Source organism: Hippopotamus amphibius, chromosome 1, assembly GCF_030028045.1.
Source record: "Hippopotamus amphibius kiboko isolate mHipAmp2 chromosome 1, mHipAmp2.hap2, whole genome shotgun sequence".
NCBI classification, from domain to species: domain Eukaryota; kingdom Metazoa; phylum Chordata; class Mammalia; order Artiodactyla; family Hippopotamidae; genus Hippopotamus; species Hippopotamus amphibius.
In genome coordinates this window covers 119190043-119211794 of record NC_080186.1, presented here as the reverse complement: position 1 = coordinate 119211794, position 21752 = coordinate 119190043, and the positions used below count along the sequence as shown (strand labels likewise).

The window sequence follows — 21752 nt, the reverse complement described above, 5'->3', positions numbered from 1 at the left end:
TCCCGGCCCTCTCCCCTGGGGTCTCGCCCACTCCCACATGGGTCTCCGCCTGGAGCCGTGCCCTACCCCCCGCCTTTGATCTCCCACTTCAAAGCCGCTAGCGAGGGGAGGCCGCTCCTTCTGCCGGTTTTACGGCTCAGAATGGTGACACCTGAGCCCCTGCTCCGCCCCTTCCCCGGGGCACCCAGCCTTCCCCCCAGCCTAGGTGGCAGCGCGGCGCCGCCCCTCCCTGCCGCCTACTGCGATCCCCTCGGGGGGTCTGGGGAGCCGAGCTGTGGAGAAAGCGCCTTAATAAAGAGCTCGTGTCAAGTGATTGGCTGTGACCTCTGCACCCCGCAGCCTCGCGCTCCGGCTCCTATTTAACCCTTCGATGCCCACTCAACGCTTTAAGAGGAATGAGTCTCCCCGCGCCAACTTCCAGCGTCCGCAGGCACTGCTGGAGCCCGAAACCGGGTGGGGAGCGGGGATTGGGGGGTAGGGGTAAGCCCCCTCCCCCGGCCCCTTGGAGTTGTGCCAGCAGGGGGCGCCGTGGCCTCACTTAGGTCCCTGGCCCCTGAACCCCCAGGGCTCCCCAGCAGGTCTCTTGAGTTCGGAGTGGTCACACTGGATGGAGCTCAAGCTCCAGTGGAGCCGGAGCTCGGCCGCCCATTCTCTCCCGCAGCTCTGGCTCGCGAGGAGGGGGCACCCGCCGGTGGTGTCGCCGGGTGTCCGGCGCCAAGGAGTCGAGTGCCCCGTGTCGGGTTGGGGAGGGATGGGGAACAGACAAGATGCGACCGTGTGCCTCGGCCTGCTGGACGTGAGACCCCAGCATCTGTGCCCCGGGCCTGGTGCCCTCTCCTCTCGGTTGAGAGCCCAATCCGAGTGCTCGCCCTTCGTCCGCCTCCTCATCCACCCACCGGCGCGGGAACCAGCCGTCTCGGGCCCCCTCAGCGAATTCTGGACCCGCCCACGGGGCTAGGTCCGGAGGCCGGGGTGGGAGTGGGGGTGGGGTGCTAACGCAGGGCAGAGGCTCGAGGCCCCCCAGGTGGGGGTGGGGGGTGGAGCGGGAGGCGGGGCCACCTCATTCTTGGGCAAGGGCGGGTCCGCGGAGCGTATAAAAGCTGCCCGCGCGGGAGCCCAGGCTGGCTTTAGGTTGTCCTCGGACGTGTGGTGATTCCTGAGTCTCACGATCCGGCGAAGGCGGTGGAGACATCTCTTTCGACTAAAGGACTCCGCGTCCAGTGCTTCAGCAGAAGGATCTAAGGGAACCGCCACTAGCGCCGCCACCATGCCCAACTTCTCTGGCAACTGGAAGATCATCCGATCGGAGAACTTCGAGGATTTGCTCAAAGTGCTGGGTAAGGAGATTTTTGAGCGCCCGGCAGAGGGGACGCCGAGGCCTCCGAGGTGGGTACGAGAAAGAAAGGGAAGCTGGAATCAGGGCGTGGGAAGCTGGGCGCCTGCATCCCCAAAAATAGGGGTTAGACGCCTGGATCCCGGGGCGCTGGGCCCGAACACCTAGATCCTTCTTTCTTCGGCGGGGCGCCCACCGATGCCTGCGGTGACTCAGCCTCTGATCAAATAGAAACCAGAAGCACGAGGTCCGTATCCCTCGGGGTGGGGCACGGGGGGTTCTCCGCAGTTCAGGAGCTGCAAAGCCTGCATGCGGGCTGGGAGCCTGGGTGCCTACCCAACCCCGGAGACATTCCTGCCTCCTTCCCCCTTGCCCCCCGCAGGTAACTCAATCCCCGGGGCAGATTCCTTACCTCTCTGTGCCGGGCTACACCCGCCAGGTGATCCGTCATCGCATGGCCCCCAGATGCCCCTTTCTTCCCTTTTCAGAACTTTTCCACTCTGCTCCCCCCACCCTCCATCTGGGAGACAAATGTTTTCCTACCGCGAGCAGCTCCAGCCCTAAATCGCTCTGGATAATTATCACTTTCTTAGATTTCAACAAATGGCTTCGAGTGAAACCCCAGCCATCCCCTCCCTTTCAGAAAATCCGAGTTTTCTTCTCCCTCCCTCTCTCCCTGGTGACGGAGCTGCAGCCCAGCTGGGTGTGTTGGTTAAAGGTGCAGGAAGTTGAACCTACCCAGACTGCCCTTCCCAACTCCTGTGTGCCCTCTGGTGTCTGGGGAGGGGGAAGAAAGCCTGGACTGGCTGGGGAGAGGGCTCTGCAAAGAGATGGTTAGTCAAGGACGCAGCCACCGGGAAACCCTGGAGTCATCCATCTCTGGACTGAACAGAGAGACCCCAGCTGGACTGGGCAGAGGGCACCCTGTGTGGGGCAAGGAGCTGTAGAAATGAGTCAGAAACTAGGAAGGGTCTGGGGAAAGCAGGGATTTCCATCCTTCCTGTTAGTTCTTCTTGCAATCTGACCACAGTGTTTCTTGTATCATGTCAGCCTTTCTTGCTCTACCCTTGTTGAAATTAAAGATCCAAAGGATAAAATTTTTCCCTTCAGAAAGCCTAGATGCCATTCCCTCCCCCAGCTTTGGATTCTGGCCCCTCTCCCCAGTGGATGAGGCATTGGCCTGGCACATCCCCAGGCCCCAGCTGGAAGATAAGATCCCAAGCCCAACCCTGTTGTCTGTCTGTCTTCAGTCTGTTTGTCCTCCCTGCGGGGTCTCTCAGAGCCACGTGCCCTCCTCAGGTCTTGCTGGGGGGGGCAGATTGAAAACAGACCCGTTAGACAAACACAGTCCTGAATCAGCCAAGGTCGGCTGAGCCTGGCCCCAGCTCCACAGGCACCAGAGGCTGGCTGGAGGGGCGCCTCCTCTGAACCCAGGCTTGCTTCCACAGGAACCTCAGTTCCTTCTCACCCCTCTTTTGTTCTATGCAAGGGTCTCTCTCCTGAGGAGGGATGCTCAGGTATTTGCGGGACACCTGTCCCATCCAGTATGATGGTCATGGCACATAGCTAGCTGCTCCTGTTCCTATAACGGGAAAGATGGATGTTATATAGCAGGATGGACTTCCCAGGTAGCACCAGAGGGAAGTAGCAGGAGCGGGATGTGTCTCTTTCACCAAGTCAGTTGGTCCTGGGAACCTCCGTCATTTCACCCTGGACCTAAGCGATCCGCAGCCAAGAAGCGGGGTGCTGGGCCCCTTAGGGACAGGGCTCCCCCCCATTCCCTTCTGTCTGGACTAGAGTGGGTCTGCTCTGGTGCCGCGGGGGAAGGGGATTTGTTACTCTATGGAGCCAGGTCTGCAGGAGGGCCAGGGGGTCTGGACTGCATGGAGGGATAGGGAATCCCACTCGCCTGGCCCAGCCCAGCTTGGCCTCTTATCCCCACCCATTACTTCCCTGAAGGGTTCCGCTGCAGTTCAGGGCAGGAGGCCAGGCCAGGTGAAGCGGTGTAAAAGCTTGGACCTGGGCCCTGGCTAGAGGTGCCTCCCTGCCTGCATGACATCCTATCAGAGGGCTGCCCTCTCCAGCTCCCCCACTCCTTTTAAATAACTAGGAGCAGAGAGAAGGTGTCCAATCTGGGAAGGATAGGGGGACACGCACAGAGACTCTGAATCCACAGAGGCTGAACGAGAAGACCTGACCCCTGAAGTGGGATGAGTGATCATGGAGTTGGGGGCCACATCAGGAGAGGGGACAGGAGTGTCCCTTGAGGGGAGGGGGACACAGGAGCCTTCCAGGAGGGCAAGCGAGCAGGAATCTGATGCAAGGAACTTTGTCTGAGCCCCCAACTCTGGCTTTTTCTTTGCCTTCCTTTTATCAGTAAAAATAACAACAGGAGTAGCTACTGTTTCCTGAGAACTTCAAGACGTGCCTGGCACTGTGTGTGCTAGGGCCTAAACACACGTCGTTCCATCTGACAGGCTCTTGAAGAAGCTCTTGTCTCCATTTTACAGTTGAGGAATCTGAGGCTCTGAGAGATTAAGCCATTTGCCCAGGGTCACCCTGCCTGCAGGGGGGGTGAGCCGGGCAGAAACCATGGCCTAATGAATCTTATTTCACAGCCCGTGGTGTCCCCAGGCTGCTGACCATTCTGTAGGGGGAGACAGCTGCCCCACCTCTTCCCTTGCTGAGAGTCTCCGCTCCTTCTCACCCCGGGGAAGGGAGGGACAGAGACTCAGCAAATAAAGGCCAGCAGACAGAGGAGGTGAGTAGCCAGGCAGAGAAGTGGCCCCTCGTCAAGACATGAGTAGTGAGGCCTGGCTGGGGAGGGCCTGCCCTGCACTCGGCGGTGGTGCAGACGCAGTGACTCTGATGAGCCCGCCTCAGCAGCTGGTCTCAAGCAGGGTGGACAGAGGACCCAACGTGAGGTGAACGGAGCCAAGGTGAGCTGTAAGCAGGATGAGCGGGATGGGGGGACGCTGCCCCCAAGAACCGAGTGAAGAGCTGAGACTTGGGGATCCCGGTCCTGCTGACTCATCCAGGTGGTGCTGTGGCTGGAAGCAGAGCTCCCAAGGGCAGGGCACTGCCTCTCTGCCCCTCCTCCCTGAACCTGAACCCACCAGTCAACAGGGCTGTCCCACCTGCCCTCCCTTCAAGCTACTTCCTTGGACACCCAGGCCGCTTGCCCCTCTTCCCAGCCACTCACCGTTCAGCCGGCTCCTGCTATCCCCTGGGGAGGCTGCGAGACAGGTGCCTGGAGCACCCATGAAAGTCAAGCCTCTCCTTTCCCTGCAGGGGTGAACGTGATGCTGAGGAAGATCGCCGTGGCTGCAGCATCCAAGCCAGCAGTGGAGATCAAACAGGACGGAGACACTTTCTACATCAAAACCTCCACCACCGTGCGTACCACGGAGATCAACTTCAAGATCGGAGAAGAGTTTGAGGAGCAGACGGTGGACGGGAGACCCTGTAAGGTGCGTGGTGGGAAGGGGTCCCTCAGGGTCACGGCATCTGTTGCCCTGCCTCTCGACATGACATTTTCCAGTCTTTTCCTAGAGGTTTTCCTCCAGTTCCAATGGAGAAAGTCCCTAGGTAGTGGTCGTGCGTAGAAAGGGGGTGCATCCCCTATCCCTCTCACCGCATTGTCCCTGATGTGGGCCCAGCTCACCTGGCTACCCTCTCTTGCAGAGCCTGGTAAAATGGGAGAGTGAGAACAAAATGGTCTGCGAGCAGAGGCTTTTGAAGGGAGAGGGTCCTAAGACCTCCTGGACCAGAGAACTGACCAATGATGGAGAGCTGATCCTGGTAAGGCCTGCCTCCTCCCAGCTCAGAGCAAGCCCAGTGCTACCTTCAGAGATTTTCTGGGACATTCCAGGGTGCAGGATATTTAAGAAGAACAACCGTGGCTGGTCTCTCCATCTCCTGTGAGGCTGCCAGGGCTGGGCTAGGCTGTCCCTGTCCCATACAGTGTCCTTGTGCAAATGCAAAAGTGTGTCCCCTCTAAGTGGAGCAGAGGACATGCGCTGAGAGTCCCAGCAGTTCTCCGGGGGGATCTTCCTGGCTTGGGGAGGGAGACTTAGGATGGACCCCCAGGGCTATATTATCCTCCATCCCCTGATGCCCAGGCATTATGTGTCCAGCTCTTACCCATTGGTCCTGAGCCAAGAAGTAGGTTTGGACCTGGAGGCCAGGCAGAGTACCTCCACTCAACCTTCCTGTTCCCAAGCACAAGACCCGTGGCCTCCCAGACTAACAGTGACTTTTCCCCTTTCAGACCATGACGGCGGACGACATCGTATGCACCAGGGTCTATGTCCGAGAGTGAGTGGCCGTGGCCCAAGAGCCGCCAGAGCCTGCCACCAGCCCATGCTCCCTGCTTCACTGCCCCATAGGCTGCCCTTCCCCCATTCCTTCTTTCTAGGCTAGTTCTCCCCTCACCCCAGTCACTTCTGGGGGTGCTAGGATGCCTCCTGCAGGGGCTCTGCTTTCTTGGCCCCTCCTCTCCTCCCACACACCAACTAAGTGGGACGCATGGCAGGAGCCCAGATCACCTATTCCAGAATGACTCCCCTGACCCCAAGTCAGCAGTCCCAGCCCCAAACCAGCCCAGAGCACCATCTGTCTCTTTTTCTGCAAGGGCGTGAGTGGGAAAGACCGGCCCTCTGTCTTCCACTCTTTGTCCCTGTAGCCCATACAGTGTAGAATATTTATTGGTTAATTTTATTAAAATGTTTTAGAAAATAAAACCTGTCTCTGGCTCATTGGGAAGGTGTTGGGTAAGTCACCTGAGTTCAGCTTTGCCTCTGAAATGCAGTGTAAGAGAGTCAGTGTTTCAGCAGCACTGGTGCAAGTTACGCAACAGGGAGGGAACCACCTTCCCTTCACCCTTCTCATCACCACCCCTTCATTTGCTGTTGAAGCCAAGCATCCCCTTCACTTCCCCTCCTCCAGCCTCCTGAGTCCCCTGCTCTGGCTTCCAAGGCCACCAGGGCCTCATCCCCCTGACTCTGAGCAGGCGCTGGGGCACTGACTCCCACTTCTCCCATGATGGTGACACAGCTTCCTTCTCCGCCTCCAATTGTTCCTTCTCTCTCCTCCAACCCCAATCTGTGGGTGACCCCAGGCCTGGCCTTGGCCTCCCACATGGTTCCAGATGAGCTCATCGCCGCCCACAGGCTGGCCTTGCTCTTGCCTGGGTCTCCTCTGTGTCCGAGTCAAAGCCATCTCTGCCTTGAGATCTCTCATCCTGCCCCGTCTGCTGTGCCTCCTGCATCTTCCAGGCCCCTTGGGTCCTCCTGCCATCCACCTTCCTGAGCCTCCACACTCAGGTCTGTCCCGTGTCTTCCCAAATTTCATCATGGTCTCTCTCAAATGCCTGCCCTCTTTCCCCAGCCGCTGCCCTAGACCATGCTTTCTCACTGCTCACCGGTTTATACAGCAGCAGCTCCTAACTGCTTTGCCTGTTTGCTCTTTACGGTATCATGGTGTGATAGGGCAAAACGAGCACAGGTGTTGGAATAAGAGAGGTTCAGATCCTGGTTCTGCCACTTGCTAGTTGTGTGACCTCAGACAAGTTACTTATTTTTCCTGAGCTTTAGTTGTCTGAGTTTTTTACTTTTGTTTTTGTTTTCATCAAAGTATAGTTGATTTACAATATTGTGTTAGTTTCAGGTGTGCTGCAAAGCGATTCAGATCTATATGTATATATATCCTTTTTTTCAATTCTTTTCCATTTTAGGCTATCACAAGATATTGAATATAGTTCCCTGTGCTTTATAGTAAATCCTTATTGTTTGCCTATTTTACATGTGTTAGTGTGTATCTGCTAATCCTATACTCCCAATTTATCCCTCCCCGACCCCCTTTCCCCTTTGGCAACCATAAATTTGTTTTCTGTGTCTGTGAGTCTGTTTCTGTTTTGTAAACAAGTTTGTTTGTATGATTATGATTATGATTATGATTATTTTGGCCACACTGCCAGGCTTACAGGATCTTAGTACCCTGACCAAGGATCGAACCCTGGACCCCTGCAGTGGAAGCATGGAGTCCTAACCACTGGACCTCCAGGGAATTCCCTGTATTACTTTTTAGATTCCACATATAAGTGATATATAATATTTGTCTTTCTCTGTCTGACTTACTTCACTTCATAGGATAATCTCTAGGTCCATCCATGTGGCTGCAAATGGCAATATTTCATTCTTTTTTATGGCTGAGTCATATTCCATAGCATGTGTATACCACATCTTCTTAGGCCAATCATCAGTTAATGGGCACTTGGGTTTTTTCCCTGTGTTGGCTGTTGTAAATAGTGCTGCTCTGAATGCGGAGGGGGACAGTACATGTATATTTTCGAACTAGAGTTTTCATCTTTTCCGGATATATGCCCAGTAGTGGGATTGCTAGATTGGTGTTTTGGTTTTTTGAAACACAAAATAATGTAATTTAAAGGCTTGTATACTGGGACGTTTCAGCTGGGTCTAGCTTCAGGTCTAAATCCAGGGACTCAAACAAGTACATCAACCTCTCCCTTTGCATCCATCCTGCTCATCTCTGTTTCTTTGTGCGTTGGTAACCTTCAATCTGATCATATAGAAATGTCCTCTAAGTCATAGGAAATTGGCTTCATAAACTCCAAGCTTACATGGTTACACTGGAGATCCAAAAAGAAGTGGGACTCTCTCCCAGGGTTTGTATCTTCAACATCCCAGAAGGACTCAGTCTGGTTCTGCTTGTATCACATGACCATCCCTTGGACCCTTGGAGTAGTTGCTATTTGGTAGGGCAAGAGGCCCACTGATTGGCCAGCCCTGGACCTCATGCTACATCCATGGCCAAGAAACAGTTCTGGCACGGTGACTAACAATCCCATCAGAATCCCATGCGAGGACTTCCCTGGTGGTGCAGTGGTTAAGAATCCGCCTGCCAATGCAGGAGACACAGGTTCAATCCCTGCTCCAGGAAGATCCCACATGCCTCGGAGCAACTAAGCTCGTGCGCCACAACCACTGAGCCTACACTCTAGAGCCCTCGAGCCACAACTACTGAGCCTGCATGCTGCAACTACTGAAGCCTGCTCACCTAGAGCTGTGCTCAGCAACAAGAGAAGCCACCACAGTAAGAAGCCCACGCACCACAATGAAGAGTAGCCCCCGCTCTCCGCAACTAGAGAAAGCCCGTTGCGCAGCAACGAAGACCCAACACAGCCCAAAATAAATAAACTTATTTAAAAAAATTAAAAAGAATCCCATGGGATAGGAAGGAGCACTTTTCCAATGAAGAGGGCTGTTATGAGTCTCAGGCTTCTAATCAAGAAAATAGCAATTATTATAACATCTACATCACAAGGATGTTATAATAGTTAAATAAAATGTCTCATTCCATATATAGCACTTAGCGATAGGACGCTCTCGGTGTCTCTGATCTGTCCTCCACCGTGCTGCCTTCAAATGTATTTGTTTGAGGGGGACTCTTCAAAACATACATTTTATTATGTCAGTGCCCAGTTAAAAAACAATAAAACAAGATACAAAATCCCCTTAGCAGCAGCCCCTCTTTTTGTCCAAAATAAAGTCCAAGCAGGTATTAGAAGCCCTTCAAGACATGGCCCCTGCCCTGTGCTGCATGTGCTCCTCTGGGCAGGCCTCAGCTCCCAGCTCCCCTGCACGGTATGCCGCCCTCTCGCCCACTGGCACCCAGCTGCTTCTGCAAAGCTTGGCTCCTCACATGGCCTGAAGCGGCCTCTCCCTCCATCCGCGCTGACAGCCAGTGGTCATGCTTCAGAGCCTCTGTGTCTGCTGGGGAGCCGCCTTTCCCTGCAAGACCAGGATGCCCTGAGGTCAGAGCCTCCTGCGCCTGCCTGGGTGAGAGGCCACAGGCTGCAGCTGAGTGCGGAGGGTCAGGGGCAAGCAGCGGGGAGACAGGGTGCAGAGTCCTTGGGCAAGCAAGTCCCCTCTCTGAGTGGGGGGTAGGGGAGGTGAGGGGCCCTTTCATTTACTCATCCTACTATTGTTTCCTGAGAGCCTCCTAGGAGCTAAGCACCCTGCTAGGTGCTGGAAACACCGGAATGAATACAGTGGACAAGATCTCTGCCTCCTGGGCCCTGTAGTGGGGACAGGGAAGAGGGGGGAACAGGCCTTTAGCAGGCAAAGATGGTTAAAAAATAAATGCACCAATAAATATGCAATTACCTATTGTGGTAGGTGCTACGAGAAGGGGAGTAGAGAGAGAGAGTGCCGTAGAGAAGACCTTATTTAGATTGGGGGGGGCAGAGCATCATGAGAGCAGGTGTTTTAGAAGTCAAAGCACTTAGGGGGACCCTGGAGGACTCAGTGGGCTAGAGCAGAGGGGAAGGTGCTCTAGGCAGAAAGAACCACAGGGTAAAGGTCCTAAGGACAGCTTGGGGCTGTTCAAGGTCCGAGAACTGGAGTGCAGGGCAGCTGGGGGCCATCACTGGCTAGATCGCACAGAACCTGAAGGACCTGAGGGCCACACTAAGTATTTCTTTTCTCTTTCTTTCTTTCTTTCTTTTTTTTTCGGTTGCACCCCGCGTGGCTTGTGGGATCTTAGTTCCCGACCAGGGATCGACCCCAGGCCCTCAGCAGAGAGAGCATGCAGTCCTAACCACTGGACCACCAGGGAATTCCCAATATTTCTTATTTTATTCTAAGAACAATGCGAAGCCATGGAAGGAATTTTAAAAAGGGGTGGCATTCCATTTGTGTCCTAAGGAGTTTCCTCTGGCGGCCAGGTGGAGAAGGATCAGAGGAAAGGGGGAGTGAAGGAAAGCCCTCGGGGCTCAGCAGGTGGAGAGGATTTCGGGGGCACGTGCAGACCGTCATGCACTAGACGGAGGGAGGAAAAGGGGGGTGTCAAGAATGGCTTGTCTGGCTTTTGTCGCTGCTGGTGCTGTTTTCAGAAATGGAAAAATGCATCAGGCTGGGCCTTCTGGATACCAGTTTTGTGTTTGGTTTAATCCAGAAGAGCCCTAATTCGTCAGCCTGAGCCCCTTCTTATAGTTTTATTTATTTATTTATCTTATGTATGTATTGGCTGCATTGGGTCTTCGTTGTTGCACAGAGGCTTTCTCTAGTTGCAGCGAGCAGGGGCTACTCTTCATTGTGGTGCGCAGTTTCCTCATTGCCCTGGCTTCTCTTGTTGCGGACCATGGGCTGTATGTGTGCAGTAGTTGTGGCACGTGGGCTCTAGAGCGCAGGCTCGATAGATGTGGCGCATGGGCTTAGTTGCTCGGCATGTGGGATTTTCCTGGAGCAGGGATTGAACCCGTGTCCCCTGCATTGGCAGGCGGATTCTTAACCACTGCACCACCAGGGAAGTCCCTGAGCTCTTTCTTTATCTTCTTTCTGCATCACCTCCTCCTCTCTCACCTCATCCTTGACTCCAGCTCTGTCTGACCTGCATCCAGGCTGCTGGCTCCCCAGCCTACCCTTCCCCCCTCAACTTGACTCCCACCCTGGAGAGGCCTTTTTTCAAGCCTTTCCTGCCCCTTTCCCAGGCCCTTGCTGCTGAAGCTCTGTCTGTCTGTTTGGGGCATCTGTTCTTGTTTCTCTGCCTAGTTTGTCTCTGTCTGAATAAAGTTATTGAGAACGGCAGAGAGAAGAGACATTTCTTTTTCCCAGGAGATCTCGGAGGGCAGGGACTGGATCTCCCCCATCAGACTGGGGGTTCTCTGAAGGCGATAGCTGTGTGTCCACCCTGACACGGGGGCTGCCCTTGGGCGGGCCCTTCCTCCTGGCTCTGCTTCTCCAGTACTTGCCTGCCTGCCAGCCTGAGATGACAAGGAAGTTACAGTCCTGGACCAGCAGATTGGATCAGGGAGCGGCCACCTCACCCATCTGGCCCAGCCCAGCCTGTGAGAAAGTCTCTCCAGCTTCCCCTCCCACCCCACAGCCTCTTGAGCTCCTCTTCCGTTACCTGCCCTTATTACTCAGCGGTGCATTTGAGGGAGAAAGCAGAGGAGCCCCCACCCCCTGCCTGCATCCTGAAAACACTGTGAGATCTCTGTGGGCAGAGTCTTTTCTAGAGTCCAAGCTTCTCAGAGGAGAGGGAGCGGGTGAAACCTGTGGGGCAACAGAGGGGCCTGGGTCACGGAGTCCCCAGAAGGGCCAGAGCAAGAGCCAGAGAGGAAAGGAGGGCAAAGACAAGGGAAGGGCATGTGTGATTCTCTCCTGGGGGCGGGCTGGCACACAGGGCGGGGACCCTGACAGGCACTGGGACGGTCTCCACCAACATCTAAGGGAAACTGAGGCACACACACACACAACCCCCAAGAAACAGGAACATGGAGCTGAGAGAAAGGTCTAGAAATGTTAAAACCAAGAGAGTCAGGGCACAGCTGAGACCGGAGAGGAGAAAGCCCTGGGGAAGCCAGGGCCCAGGGAAACTCTGAGGCCCCCAGAACCAGAGGGCAGCTCCAGGCCCATGTGTGGCAGGAAGAGCCCGAGTTACAGGAATGCACATGGGAGGGACTGGCAGAAGTGGGGCCAGCCACAGGAAGCCCTGAGAAGAGAGGGGGGAGAGAGAGAGAGAGAGAGGGGAAAGGGAGGAGACCAGGGAGGGGAAGACAGGAGAAGGCAGGGGGGCAGGGACAGGAGGAGATCTTGGCAGCAGAGGCTGAGAAACTCAGGAGGAGGGGAAGAGGGGGAAGAAAAGGCCCAGGGGTGCGGGGCAGAGGAGAGGGGGCATGCTGGTCAGGCCCTCGGACCCCAGGTCCCAACAAAGGGCTGCTTAAGGACCGCCACAAGATGGATGGGACTGGGGCCACCAGGCCCTTTGTAGCGGAGGATGAAAGGGAGCAGGCTCTGAGGAGAGCCCTCCAGAGTCCCCCACCTCTTTCTGGCTCCTCTGCCCCTCCCCGCAGTGACCTCAGGACCCTTCCTCTGTGGAAAGGGAGAGACGGGGGTGGGGAGGCAGGGAGGTGTCCAACTGGGTATTTCTCCTGGCTGGGCCAGTCTCACCTGAGAAAGACTGAGGGGCAGGGTAGCGTGGTACAGGGGCACCTGGGGGACCTGGGAGGGCCCTTCAGTCCATCTAGAAAGTGAATCAGTCATGTGCAGATAAGATGCAAAAGCGGTGCCTACGGAGGCCGCCAGGTTGAGACTGCTGTGCAGTGAGGGTCCGGGGTCCCCAGGTCAGGTCCTCCCACCTCTCCTTCAGGCCTGCCACTGCCCTCCTGACCTCTCGGCTTCTTCTTGCCCTTGTCCCCGCTGGCGCTGCCAGTCGAGAAACCAGTTCTGTTCCTGCCCTGGATAAGGATCTCTGGGCTGGGCTCTTCCCAGACAGCAGCAGAAACCTGGCCGGCTGACAGCATCCCCGCCCCCAGCCGGGGCTGCCAAGAGTTCCCCACTCTGGGCCCACCCGAGGGCTGCCTGGCCCCTTCCTCACCATCCCTCCCACAGTCCAGTCCCGCCTTCCTTCTCAGCCCCAATCCCACTCAAAGAGAGGTTCTCCTCAGAGCAGCCTTGTAGGCGGCAGCGTCCCTCCCTTGCCTTCTTCCTTGGGTGTCCCAGGAGCCCAGGCCCCTCTCCTCCCATCCCTGCTCCCCTTTCCCTGTGGGCTGGCAGGTGGGTGGGGTTTGCCTGAACGACCTCTGCCCCCTTCCTCCCCCGCCCCCCACCTCGCTCCCCACAGGGCTGTGAAAATTGCTCCCAGACAGCAGGATCAGCCCTTTGCCCAGTCACTGGCACTGAAGGGGGTAGGGTGAGACAGGGTTGACCCCACGTAACCCCAGCCCCTGGTCTCCTCTTGAGCCATCATTCATTTCCCATGACATTCTGGTCCTTTTCTTAACCTTCGGAGCTGCGTGCCTGACTCCTCCAACTGGAAGGGACTTTAAAAAGTCATCTCCTCCATTCTCCTGCCTCCTCATCAAATGTGTGCCTGACCTCTGCCCCGCCCAGCACCCCAGAAACCTTACTCCTGCCTCAGCCCTCCACAGGTTTGGCCAGCCTCTCCCAACTTCCCCCAGGGCATCCAGCCATGTTCAGGGGAGTGGGAGATCCAAAGGCAGAGAGGAAGGCAATTCCGGCAGCCATTGGGGGGAGATCTGGGGACGTCTGCAGGAGACTGGACTCAGGCCTCAGCTCCCACGCCTGCTCCTGGAGGTGAGCAGGTATGTCTGGTCAGGCCGGGATTCAAGCTGGTGACTCAAGCTGAAGCAGCCCGACAGCCGAACTGTCCTCTAGGCAATGCACCCTCCCTTCCGGCTGCCTTGAGGTGGAATCTTCGAAACTGGGAATTCTAAAACCAGAGTCCCAGAAGGAAGGGCCTTTGGGGATCATGCCTCTCCTTTGTTCAAGAAGAAACGGAGGACCGGAAAGTGGTGTGGCCTGCTTGGGGGATCACTCAGGCAGCAGGGAAATCGTTGGTCACATGAAGAGGGGGCAGCTTGGTCCCAACAGGTGTCCGCTGGGCCCCTCCGCATCCTGTTGCTCCCCAGCTGGGGAAGTGAGTGCTCCAGGGTGGAGAGACGTGTTCGTCTTCCCCATAGACTCTCTTCCATCTCTGCCCCTTACTGGGCCTCTCCTCTCCTTCTGGGCTGAAGATTATGGGACCAGGACAGGTGCGGGAGCACTTCAGGCTCAGGTGGGGGGTTATGGGCTACAGTTTCAGCAGGAGCCTGAGGGCAGGGGGTCACGGGCTCAGCCCAGAGCTTCCTGGGGAGGGGGAGCCACCCTCCCTTGCCCCAGCTTCGGGGCCGGGACACTGGAGCTTTCTCAGAGGCTTAATGACCCAGCCCCCAGTTCATTTCAGCCCCCCCCCCAGGGGAATACCTAAGTGTAAGGAGAACCAAGAGCCAGACCATCCTCCTCTTGGGTCAACCACGGCACAGGTGTCATCCCCATATTCAGGGATGCCTACAAAGGCAGGGCCCAGGCCTGGCCTTGGCCAGATGGGCAGCATTTATTCCCTCGACAAACATTTACGAAGCATCAGCTATTTGCCAGTCCCTGTGCTGAGCAGGACCAATGCAGCCCCTGACTTTCATCCGTCCTTTCATCCCCTGAGGAAATATCCCCTGACATCCTGACCTCCTAGTATGTGCCAAGCACAGCATACCTGCTCCTTCCCCTCAATTCCAGAGCCAGGATGGGCGGCCCCCCCCAGGCCACCACAGCAAGCTCTGTGGGACAAGGTGTCAGGAGGGCCTTCTCATGCCACTGCCAGCCTCTGCCATCCTCAGGCTGCCTGGGTCTCAGCTCCAGCCCCTTTCCTCACAGCTGTGTATAGAGGCTAAATCTTTCAGTGAAACTTTCCTGTAATTGTCCTTCTGTCATCACAGCCCCTGACTCAGAAATCAGCCAGGGGACTGCAGAAAGGTGAGGTCACCCTCCAGCAGCCTGTCTCAGGGCAAGAACGCGGGCCACAACCCGGCTGAGTCCCAGGACTTAACAGAGAAGGAGAGATTCCTCTCTCCCACAGTCCTATCTGGCTCACTCCTCTCCTTGCCCCCATTCCTCCAGGGAAGTCCTTCCTAAAGGCTAACTAAGGTGCCTCCTGCTGTAGTTTCCACTCCTCAAGGGGCTTGAACCCAGAGGACAGGCTCCTTTCCTCAATTGGCTTCAGGGACAGAGAAGAGGAGTAGTGTGGACGCGCCCCTGTGGGGACACTTTCTCTACCTCTCTCAGCTCTCTTTTCTTTTTTCCTTTTCCACCACTCATCCTTTCCCCTTCCCTCCTCTCTCCTCAGCCCCAGACTCCAGCTCCTGGCTGGGTGCCAGCATTGTTCCTGCCTGGCTCCCCGCTCCCGTCCTCCTTCCCTCCCTGCCCCCTCCAGCCAGCCCAAGGGGCACAGCCTGCCCTGTCCCTGCCCCCCAGTAGCCCAGGCTGGGGGGTGGGGTGGGAGGAGAAGTTTCTGGTTCCATCCTCTGCTTCCTCTTGGCTCTGCCCTTTCAGTCCCCACTGATGGCCTCCACCCTGCCATGGAAGCTGGGGAGCTTGGGTTACTCAGGGGCCCTGGTTATTTTTAATGCCACCAGCTCAGGAGATAAATATGCCTCCCCCTCCCCCCAGCTGCCTTGGACAGACCAACATCTCTGGATTCCTTCCTTCTCCCACCATTTACCCAGTCTCCTCAGACTTGTAAATGCCTTCCCCTCACATTCCTTCCCAGTGGATCCCCCCACCGTGGACTCTCAGCTGGAAGACGGCTTGACCCCCACATCCCCATAGATGAGTTTGAAGGTGTCCTGGTGTCCTGGCTCCACTTAGTGCCTTCTTGAGACATCACGCCCAGCAAAGGGCTCTGTGGGAGCCTCCCCCTCGGCTGGCTGGCATGGCTGGGGCAGGACTCAGAGAGCCCTGGGGAGGAGGCACTGGACAGGAGTCACTCCTTGGCCCCAGCCTCAGCCCTGGGGCCCCTCTTCTACTTGGCTAGGGGTCAAGAGCCCACTGCCTCTTCCTCTCCCTTATTCCACCCCATTTCTGTTTGATCCCACAAGGCAGGCAAGTTCTTCCTGGAATTAACTTTCAGGCCTCTTGCTTTGGCTCAAAGAACAAAACTCTGACAGGGAGTTCCCTGGTGGCCTAGTGGTTAGGACTCCAGGTGTTCACTGCCATGGCCTGGGTTCAGTCCCTGGTCAGGGGAATGAGATCCTGCAAGCCATGTGGCGCAGCCCAGAAGAAAGAGACTCCTCTGGCAATAGCTCAGGGCAGGAACCGCAGCTCTCCAAGGAGGACAGGAGAGGGGCCCTGGGGTCAAGAGGGATTGTTGTTGATTCCCAGAGTGTTGGAATCCCCGGGGTTGAAGAAGCCACCAAGGTCCCCTGGGACAGATCCCAGAATGGGTCACCCTAGAGTGGTTAGTGGTCCTGTGCCCCAGTCACAGGGCTCACACTCCCTCTGGTGGCAACATGCTCCAGGACAGAAATAAGTCCTGTGCCCATCTCCTTTGTCTGGGCTGGCATCTGGGCCTGTAGCTTCTACCCATCAGGCCTGGTTCTGATTTCTAAGAAAGTCTGGGCCCTTTTACCCAAGAGCCCCTCAGGCACGTCCAATGACCCCACCGTATGAGTTTACTTTCGAATATTTCACGTATTCTATCAATAAAGAATTGCATTACGCACAGTGGTGTACCTCACCATCCCCCTTGCATCACCTCCCTCCTCCCCAGAGGGAACGACTATCCCCTCCTTTATTTTTATTATCATCTTGCTTTTCAAAAATGTTTTTTACCTCATGTGTATGTATCTCCAGATAACACATTGTTTTGCAGGGTTTTGAACTTTGGTAGAAAAGGCATCTGCCGTGCGGATGTTACTGCAGCTTGCTTTTCCTTCTCAACATAAGGTTCGTAAGGTTCGGCCACTTTGATGCGTTTCCACAGTTGTCCTCAATGTACATGACTCATGACTGAGAAAAGTTTAAAAATCTGACAGTACCAAGGTGATGTGGAGTGACCAGAACGCTTTGCACACTGCTGGTGGAGAGTAAGCTGGTATGCCTGCTTTAAAAAATGAAGTGGTAGGAAGTCCCTGGTGGTTCAGTAGTTATGATTCCTTGCTTTCACTGCCAAGGGCATGAGTTCAATCCCTGGTTGGGGAACTAAGATCCCGCAAGCTGTGTAGCCAAAAAAAAAAAAAAAAAAAAAGTGGCATTGTGGCATCGCCCAGTGGAGTTGAAGCTGTGCCTCCCCTCCAACCAGCAATTACCTTCCAGATGGCTCCCAAGAGAACGGGACGCACACGTGCACCAGGAGACCCAGGCAAGCATGTCTGCAGCAGCATGGGTGGTAACAACCCAACACCCTCCCATTATTCACGTATTTACTCATTTCACAAACATACACTGAACACCTGTTGAAGACCAGGCACTTGGACAGACTGAGAGGCGAGCTCTCTGTGCTCAGGTGGGTCTATATTATTGCCCCCATTTTATAGATGAGGAAGCTGAGACTCAGAGCCGTTAAGTATCTCTCCAGGACTCAGCTCTGCTGCCAGAGCCTGTGTTCTTAACATCCCCACACTACCTCCAGGTGCCTGGTCCTTCACTGGGCACATTACAGTGTGTCTGTGCCCTCCTTCAGCAGGGGGCTCAGAGCCAAACTCAGCCAGACCAGCGTGGGGTTGGACAACACCTGACGTGAGCTCAGTGTGGGCAGGGCATCAAGGTACCATCAAACACAAATGGCACCTAATGCATTTTCCCTGGGACCCCAGCCCGAGCCAACCCTAGCCCTGTAATTCCAGCTCCAGTCCAGCCCCAGCTGGCTTCCTCTGTCCACTTCTCCTAAAACCAGGTAGGTAGGTGGGTGGTGGTGGGGTGAAGACAGGGTGATTTTAACCAGGGGAGAGTAGTTCGTGTCCAAAGTTAGTCATCTCCTGGCTCTGTGTGGCCCAAGGTGGCCCTGAGTGAGATGCTAGGAGAAGCATGAGGGATGGTAGAGATTAAAGACTTCCCCACGAGGTCCTCTCTGACTCATCCTCTGACCCCACCCTCTCAGCATCGCCGTCTTTCCCAGAGAGAGGGAGCTGCAGGCTGAGTCGGCACTCTGAGTTCAAGTTCTATGTGTGTGGTCTTGGATAGGTTACTTGGCTTCTCTAGGTTGTTTCCTCTGATAGAAAATCATGAATAATAATGATGATGATATTATCTACCTCACTACCTAGATATTATAGTTTAAAAAAAAAAAAAAAAGATCCGCAGGATTTCCCCAGGGAATGTAGCTTTTCTTGAGGCAATAGCGGCCCCTGGTGGCCGTGCCCCGCTGCAGCTCCCTTCACTCTGCAGGGGTGGAGACCTGAGCTGAGCCTGGAGCGCTGCTTCTTCGCAAGTTGCTCATCAAACCCGAGGCCCAGAGGGTCGGAGATAGAAGGGAACCGCTCATCATTCTGTACTTTTATCCTCTGTCCCTGAATGACCTAGTCCCTGTTCACAGTCCCCCCTTATCCACCCCACTTGGGCATCCTCCTTCTAAATGTGGCCCCCAGCCCAGCACGTCTGGCAGCCGCTGCCCCTCTCCCTGTGCCACCACCCCTCCCAGCCCTTGGGCCAAGCCCCGTGTGTGGGAATCTTCCCTGTCCCCTCCCTCCGTCCCACGTCTAACTCTTCCTGGAACGGATACATCCTAAGTATTTTCACACTCTTCCTTGCTCTCCGCCCCTAGGTTCCTGTCTCATCACCTCGAAGGTGGCAACCGCCTCCTGAATGACCATCCTGCCTGTCTCCCCCCACCCCACCCCAATCCTCCACAGTGATCTTTCTAAGATGCACATCTGACCAGGTTACCTATGGTGGAGGTTAAAACCTTTTCACGGCTCCTCGCTACCTGGAGGGCAAAGGCCCAGACTTAACCATACTGCCACCTCCTTTGCACACTCCCTGCCCCCCAATTCATCATCCCCTCTACCCGGATCACACTCTGTTTCCCACGTCTGTCCTCCAACTTGCCCTTCGGTTTCCTGAGGACGGGGCTCCACGTTAGTAATTTTTGATTCCTTCACAATATTTATTTACTGCCTGTGGTGCACCTGGCACTCAATAAGTGCTTCATAAATATTACTTGCATAAATTAAAGAGGAAACCAAGACCCAAAGAGGTGAACTGACTAATCCAAGTTGCATAGAGAGACGAGGCTCTTTGTTCAATGCTTTCTCCATCCTACTTGCTCTCCCTCAACCCCTCCCCCAGGATGGGGGGCCATCTCCTCAGAGTGGGGAGGACATCTGGCCTGCTGTGGACATGAGGGAAAGGAGAAGGCTGCAAAGCAAAGCCAGAGCCATCATCCTTCCAGTTGGGAAAGGAGAAAATGAAGAGAGAAGGAGCACTTGTGCCTCCCAGCATCAGCTCCAGCTCCAAGCCTCCCTCATGTGGATGGGGAAAAGCAGGACGGAAAGGCGGGGTCCAGTCAGTACCCAAAGCTCTCAGGCCAAAGCCAGACTTCCCAGGAGGGGTCTCTGGGCCCACTCTCTGCTCTGCCGATCACTTCCTCAGCATGAACTCTCCCCTGTATGTTTTCAGATCTCTTGGTACAGAGCTTCCCAAACAGAGCTTCCTAAAGTTGTCTTCTCTCTTACCATCTGGTCTCCATTCCACCCACTTCCTTCTTCTCAACTCTTTTTTTCTGTTTTTTTTTTTTTTTTTTTTTGGCTGCACTGGGTCTTCATTGCTGCACAAGGGCTTTCTCTAGTTGTGGCGAGCAGGAGCTACTCTTCGTTGCGGTGCGCGGGTTTCTCAGTGAGGTGGCTTCTCTTGTTGCGGAACATGGGCTTTAGGTGCGAGGGCTTCAGTCGTTGTGGTGCATGGGCTCAGTAGTTGTGGCACGAGGGCTCTAGAGCACAGGCTCAGTAAGGTGTGGTGCACAGGTTTTGTTGCTCCGCGGCATGTGGGATCTTCCTGGCTCAGGGTTCAAACCCGTGTCCCCTGCATTGGCAGGCCGATTCTTAACTACTGCTCCACAGAGGAAGTCCCCTATCTCTTTTCTTGATGTCAAAAGACTTGTGACTCCTTGGGGACAGGGAGATAAAAAGGAGGGGCTAAGTTAGGGATGGGGCAAGAGTGACTTCCTGCCCCTGCCCTAGCCTCTGCCTTATGAGGCAAAGAAGTGGAAGGTAGGGGAGGTAACAAAAATGAACAGCTTTAGATCTCTCTGACCCCTGCCTGCAATGACATTCTGCTGTGTCTCCCTCGCCTGTCCCTTAAGGACACTTTGGCAGACCCCCCTCCCCCGAGGCTTCCTTCTCCTCTGCAAGACAGAGGAGGAGACGGGGTGAGTGCCACTTACCCAGTGCTACAGTCAGCCTCCCTCCGATGCGGACCTGCCTGGGGGATGGTGATACCCAAAGCTTCCCCCCCACCTCCGTAGGGGGCTCCTGTCACAGAGTCCTCTTGGCACACAGACCCTCTCTTGTCCTTCCCTGTGGCCCCCGCTACTCCCAGCCATTTCTCTCCAGTGTTTGTGTCCCTTACTCAGTGAGGCCCAGATGAACAAGCCCCCTGCCCTAAAAGACAGCTGTCCAGGAGTGGACACCAATGTGCCCTTCAGGTGGATGCCCAGCCTTGAGGAGTCATCCCCTTGGAAGTCCACACCCACCTGCCTCAGTGGGTACCATCCTTTCCTTCTGAGCAGAGGAGGGGAAGCCAGAGCCTGCCCTCCAGGGCTGGCCACCCTGCACTCAGGTGCTGCGGCGCACAGCCTCTGCACTCCGCCTGCCTTCTTTCCTGGGGACCGTGGCAGGAATGAGACCTTCCAAGTGGATCTGGCAACTTTCTTTAGGATACGTGTGGTCCTCAGAGGCTGTTATTTTTTAGTTTCGGAACTTAGCTGCAAGCCTGAGACATGAGTAGATTCAGAAAGTCTTCATCAAACGTTATTCCAAGTTGCCTAACCATCTGCTCATCAGCCCCTGCAATCAATTCCAACCTGCCAAGGTCCCGCTTAAAATACCATGTCCAGAACAGTAAACCAGGTGTGGAGGGCCAAAGGGCCATCACCACCCCTCATCTGGATGCCTTGCGTCTATTAATCATTTACACCCTTTTACTTTTCCAGGTGGCCACGTCACAGTGTTGGTTCATAACAAGCTTGTGGGCTGCTAAAAACCCCAGGTTCTCTTCACTAGATAGGATATATTCTTTTCTTATGCTGTTTTTTTTTTTTTTGAAACCTAAAGCAGAATTTTACATTTATCCCTATTAAATGTCACCTGGTTCATTTTTTTCCCTATTCTGTCAAAACCTAACTCTCATTTCTTGCATAATATGTGCATTTGATCAATATGGCTTCTGTGATTTCATCCAAGTTTTTAAGAAAAACTTGTCATCATCAGGACCGAGGACAGAACCCTGAGGGCCCATGGAACCCTCCTCAGCTTTCCCGTGGACATCTCTGCAGATGGCTACTGAACTTTATATCCAACCACTGCAGTTTCACACAGCCCATGTGTCCTGGGCACAGGGACATAAGACGTGCAGGCAAAAGCTGCACAAAAATCCCAGCAACAATGCAACACACAGAGGGAGGAGAGGATATCTGGCCCACCTTGTGTCCATTGAGTGTCTCCCAGTCCCAAGGAGGGCCTCATTTTCCTCAGCTGCTCATTGCCTCAAATATCAGCTATCTGTTTAGAATTGGCTGGGCCTTGGTGTCAGCTCCACCAGCTGTGGTTGCTGGGACCCACCTTCTCCTGCCTTAGGAAAATCAACATCCCACTCTTCTCCAGCATTTCAGATCATCTCTGCTCCCCAAGATTCATGGGAAGGGTTTGCTCTAGCTTGGTGGCTTCCGTGGTGATGGTCCCCAAAAAGGCTTTGTACAAAGACCTCCCCGTACCTGGTCTTATGATGCTCAGAACAAATGCCTGGGGAAAGGTAAGTATTATCCTCCTTTACCAAATAGGTAAACTGAGGCTCAGTTGGAGAAGCTATGTGATTTGCCTAAGGTAATTCAACTAGAAAGTGTAAAAGTC

The 21752-nt window shown here is 55.0% G+C and overlaps 1 protein-coding gene across 2 annotated transcripts; it reads left to right on the top strand.

Annotated features, from left to right (window-relative positions):
* The first annotated feature begins 1119 nt into the window (after positions 1-1119).
* CRABP2 (cellular retinoic acid binding protein 2) lies at positions 1120-6075 on the top strand. Of its 2 annotated transcripts, none has more exons than XM_057726865.1 (4): positions 1120-1337; positions 4625-4803; positions 5018-5134; positions 5604-6075. In XM_057726865.1, exons 1-4 carry the CDS (start codon positions 1268-1270, stop codon positions 5652-5654), a joined length of 417 nt encoding a protein of 138 aa, XP_057582848.1. In that variant the 5' UTR covers positions 1120-1267; the 3' UTR covers positions 5655-6075. The 2 variants fall into 2 exon arrangements, with proteins under 2 accessions (XP_057582848.1, XP_057582858.1); XM_057726875.1 differs by lacking the exon at positions 1120-1337 and adding an exon at positions 1364-4272.
* The last annotated feature ends 15677 nt before the right edge of the window (positions 6076-21752 follow it).

Bases quoted from the DNA above. Each gene is read 5' to 3' on its own strand.
- CRABP2 (XM_057726865.1), top strand. From the start codon at position 1,268: ATGCCCAACTTCTCTGGCAACTGGAAGATCATCCGATCGGAGAACTTC. The intron at 4,804-5,017 runs GTGCGTGGTGGG...CCTCTCTTGCAG, and splicing joins TGGACGGGAGACCCTGTAAG to AGCCTGGTAAAATGGGAGAG. The intron at 5,135-5,603 runs GTAAGGCCTGCC...TTCCCCTTTCAG, and splicing joins ATGATGGAGAGCTGATCCTG to ACCATGACGGCGGACGACAT.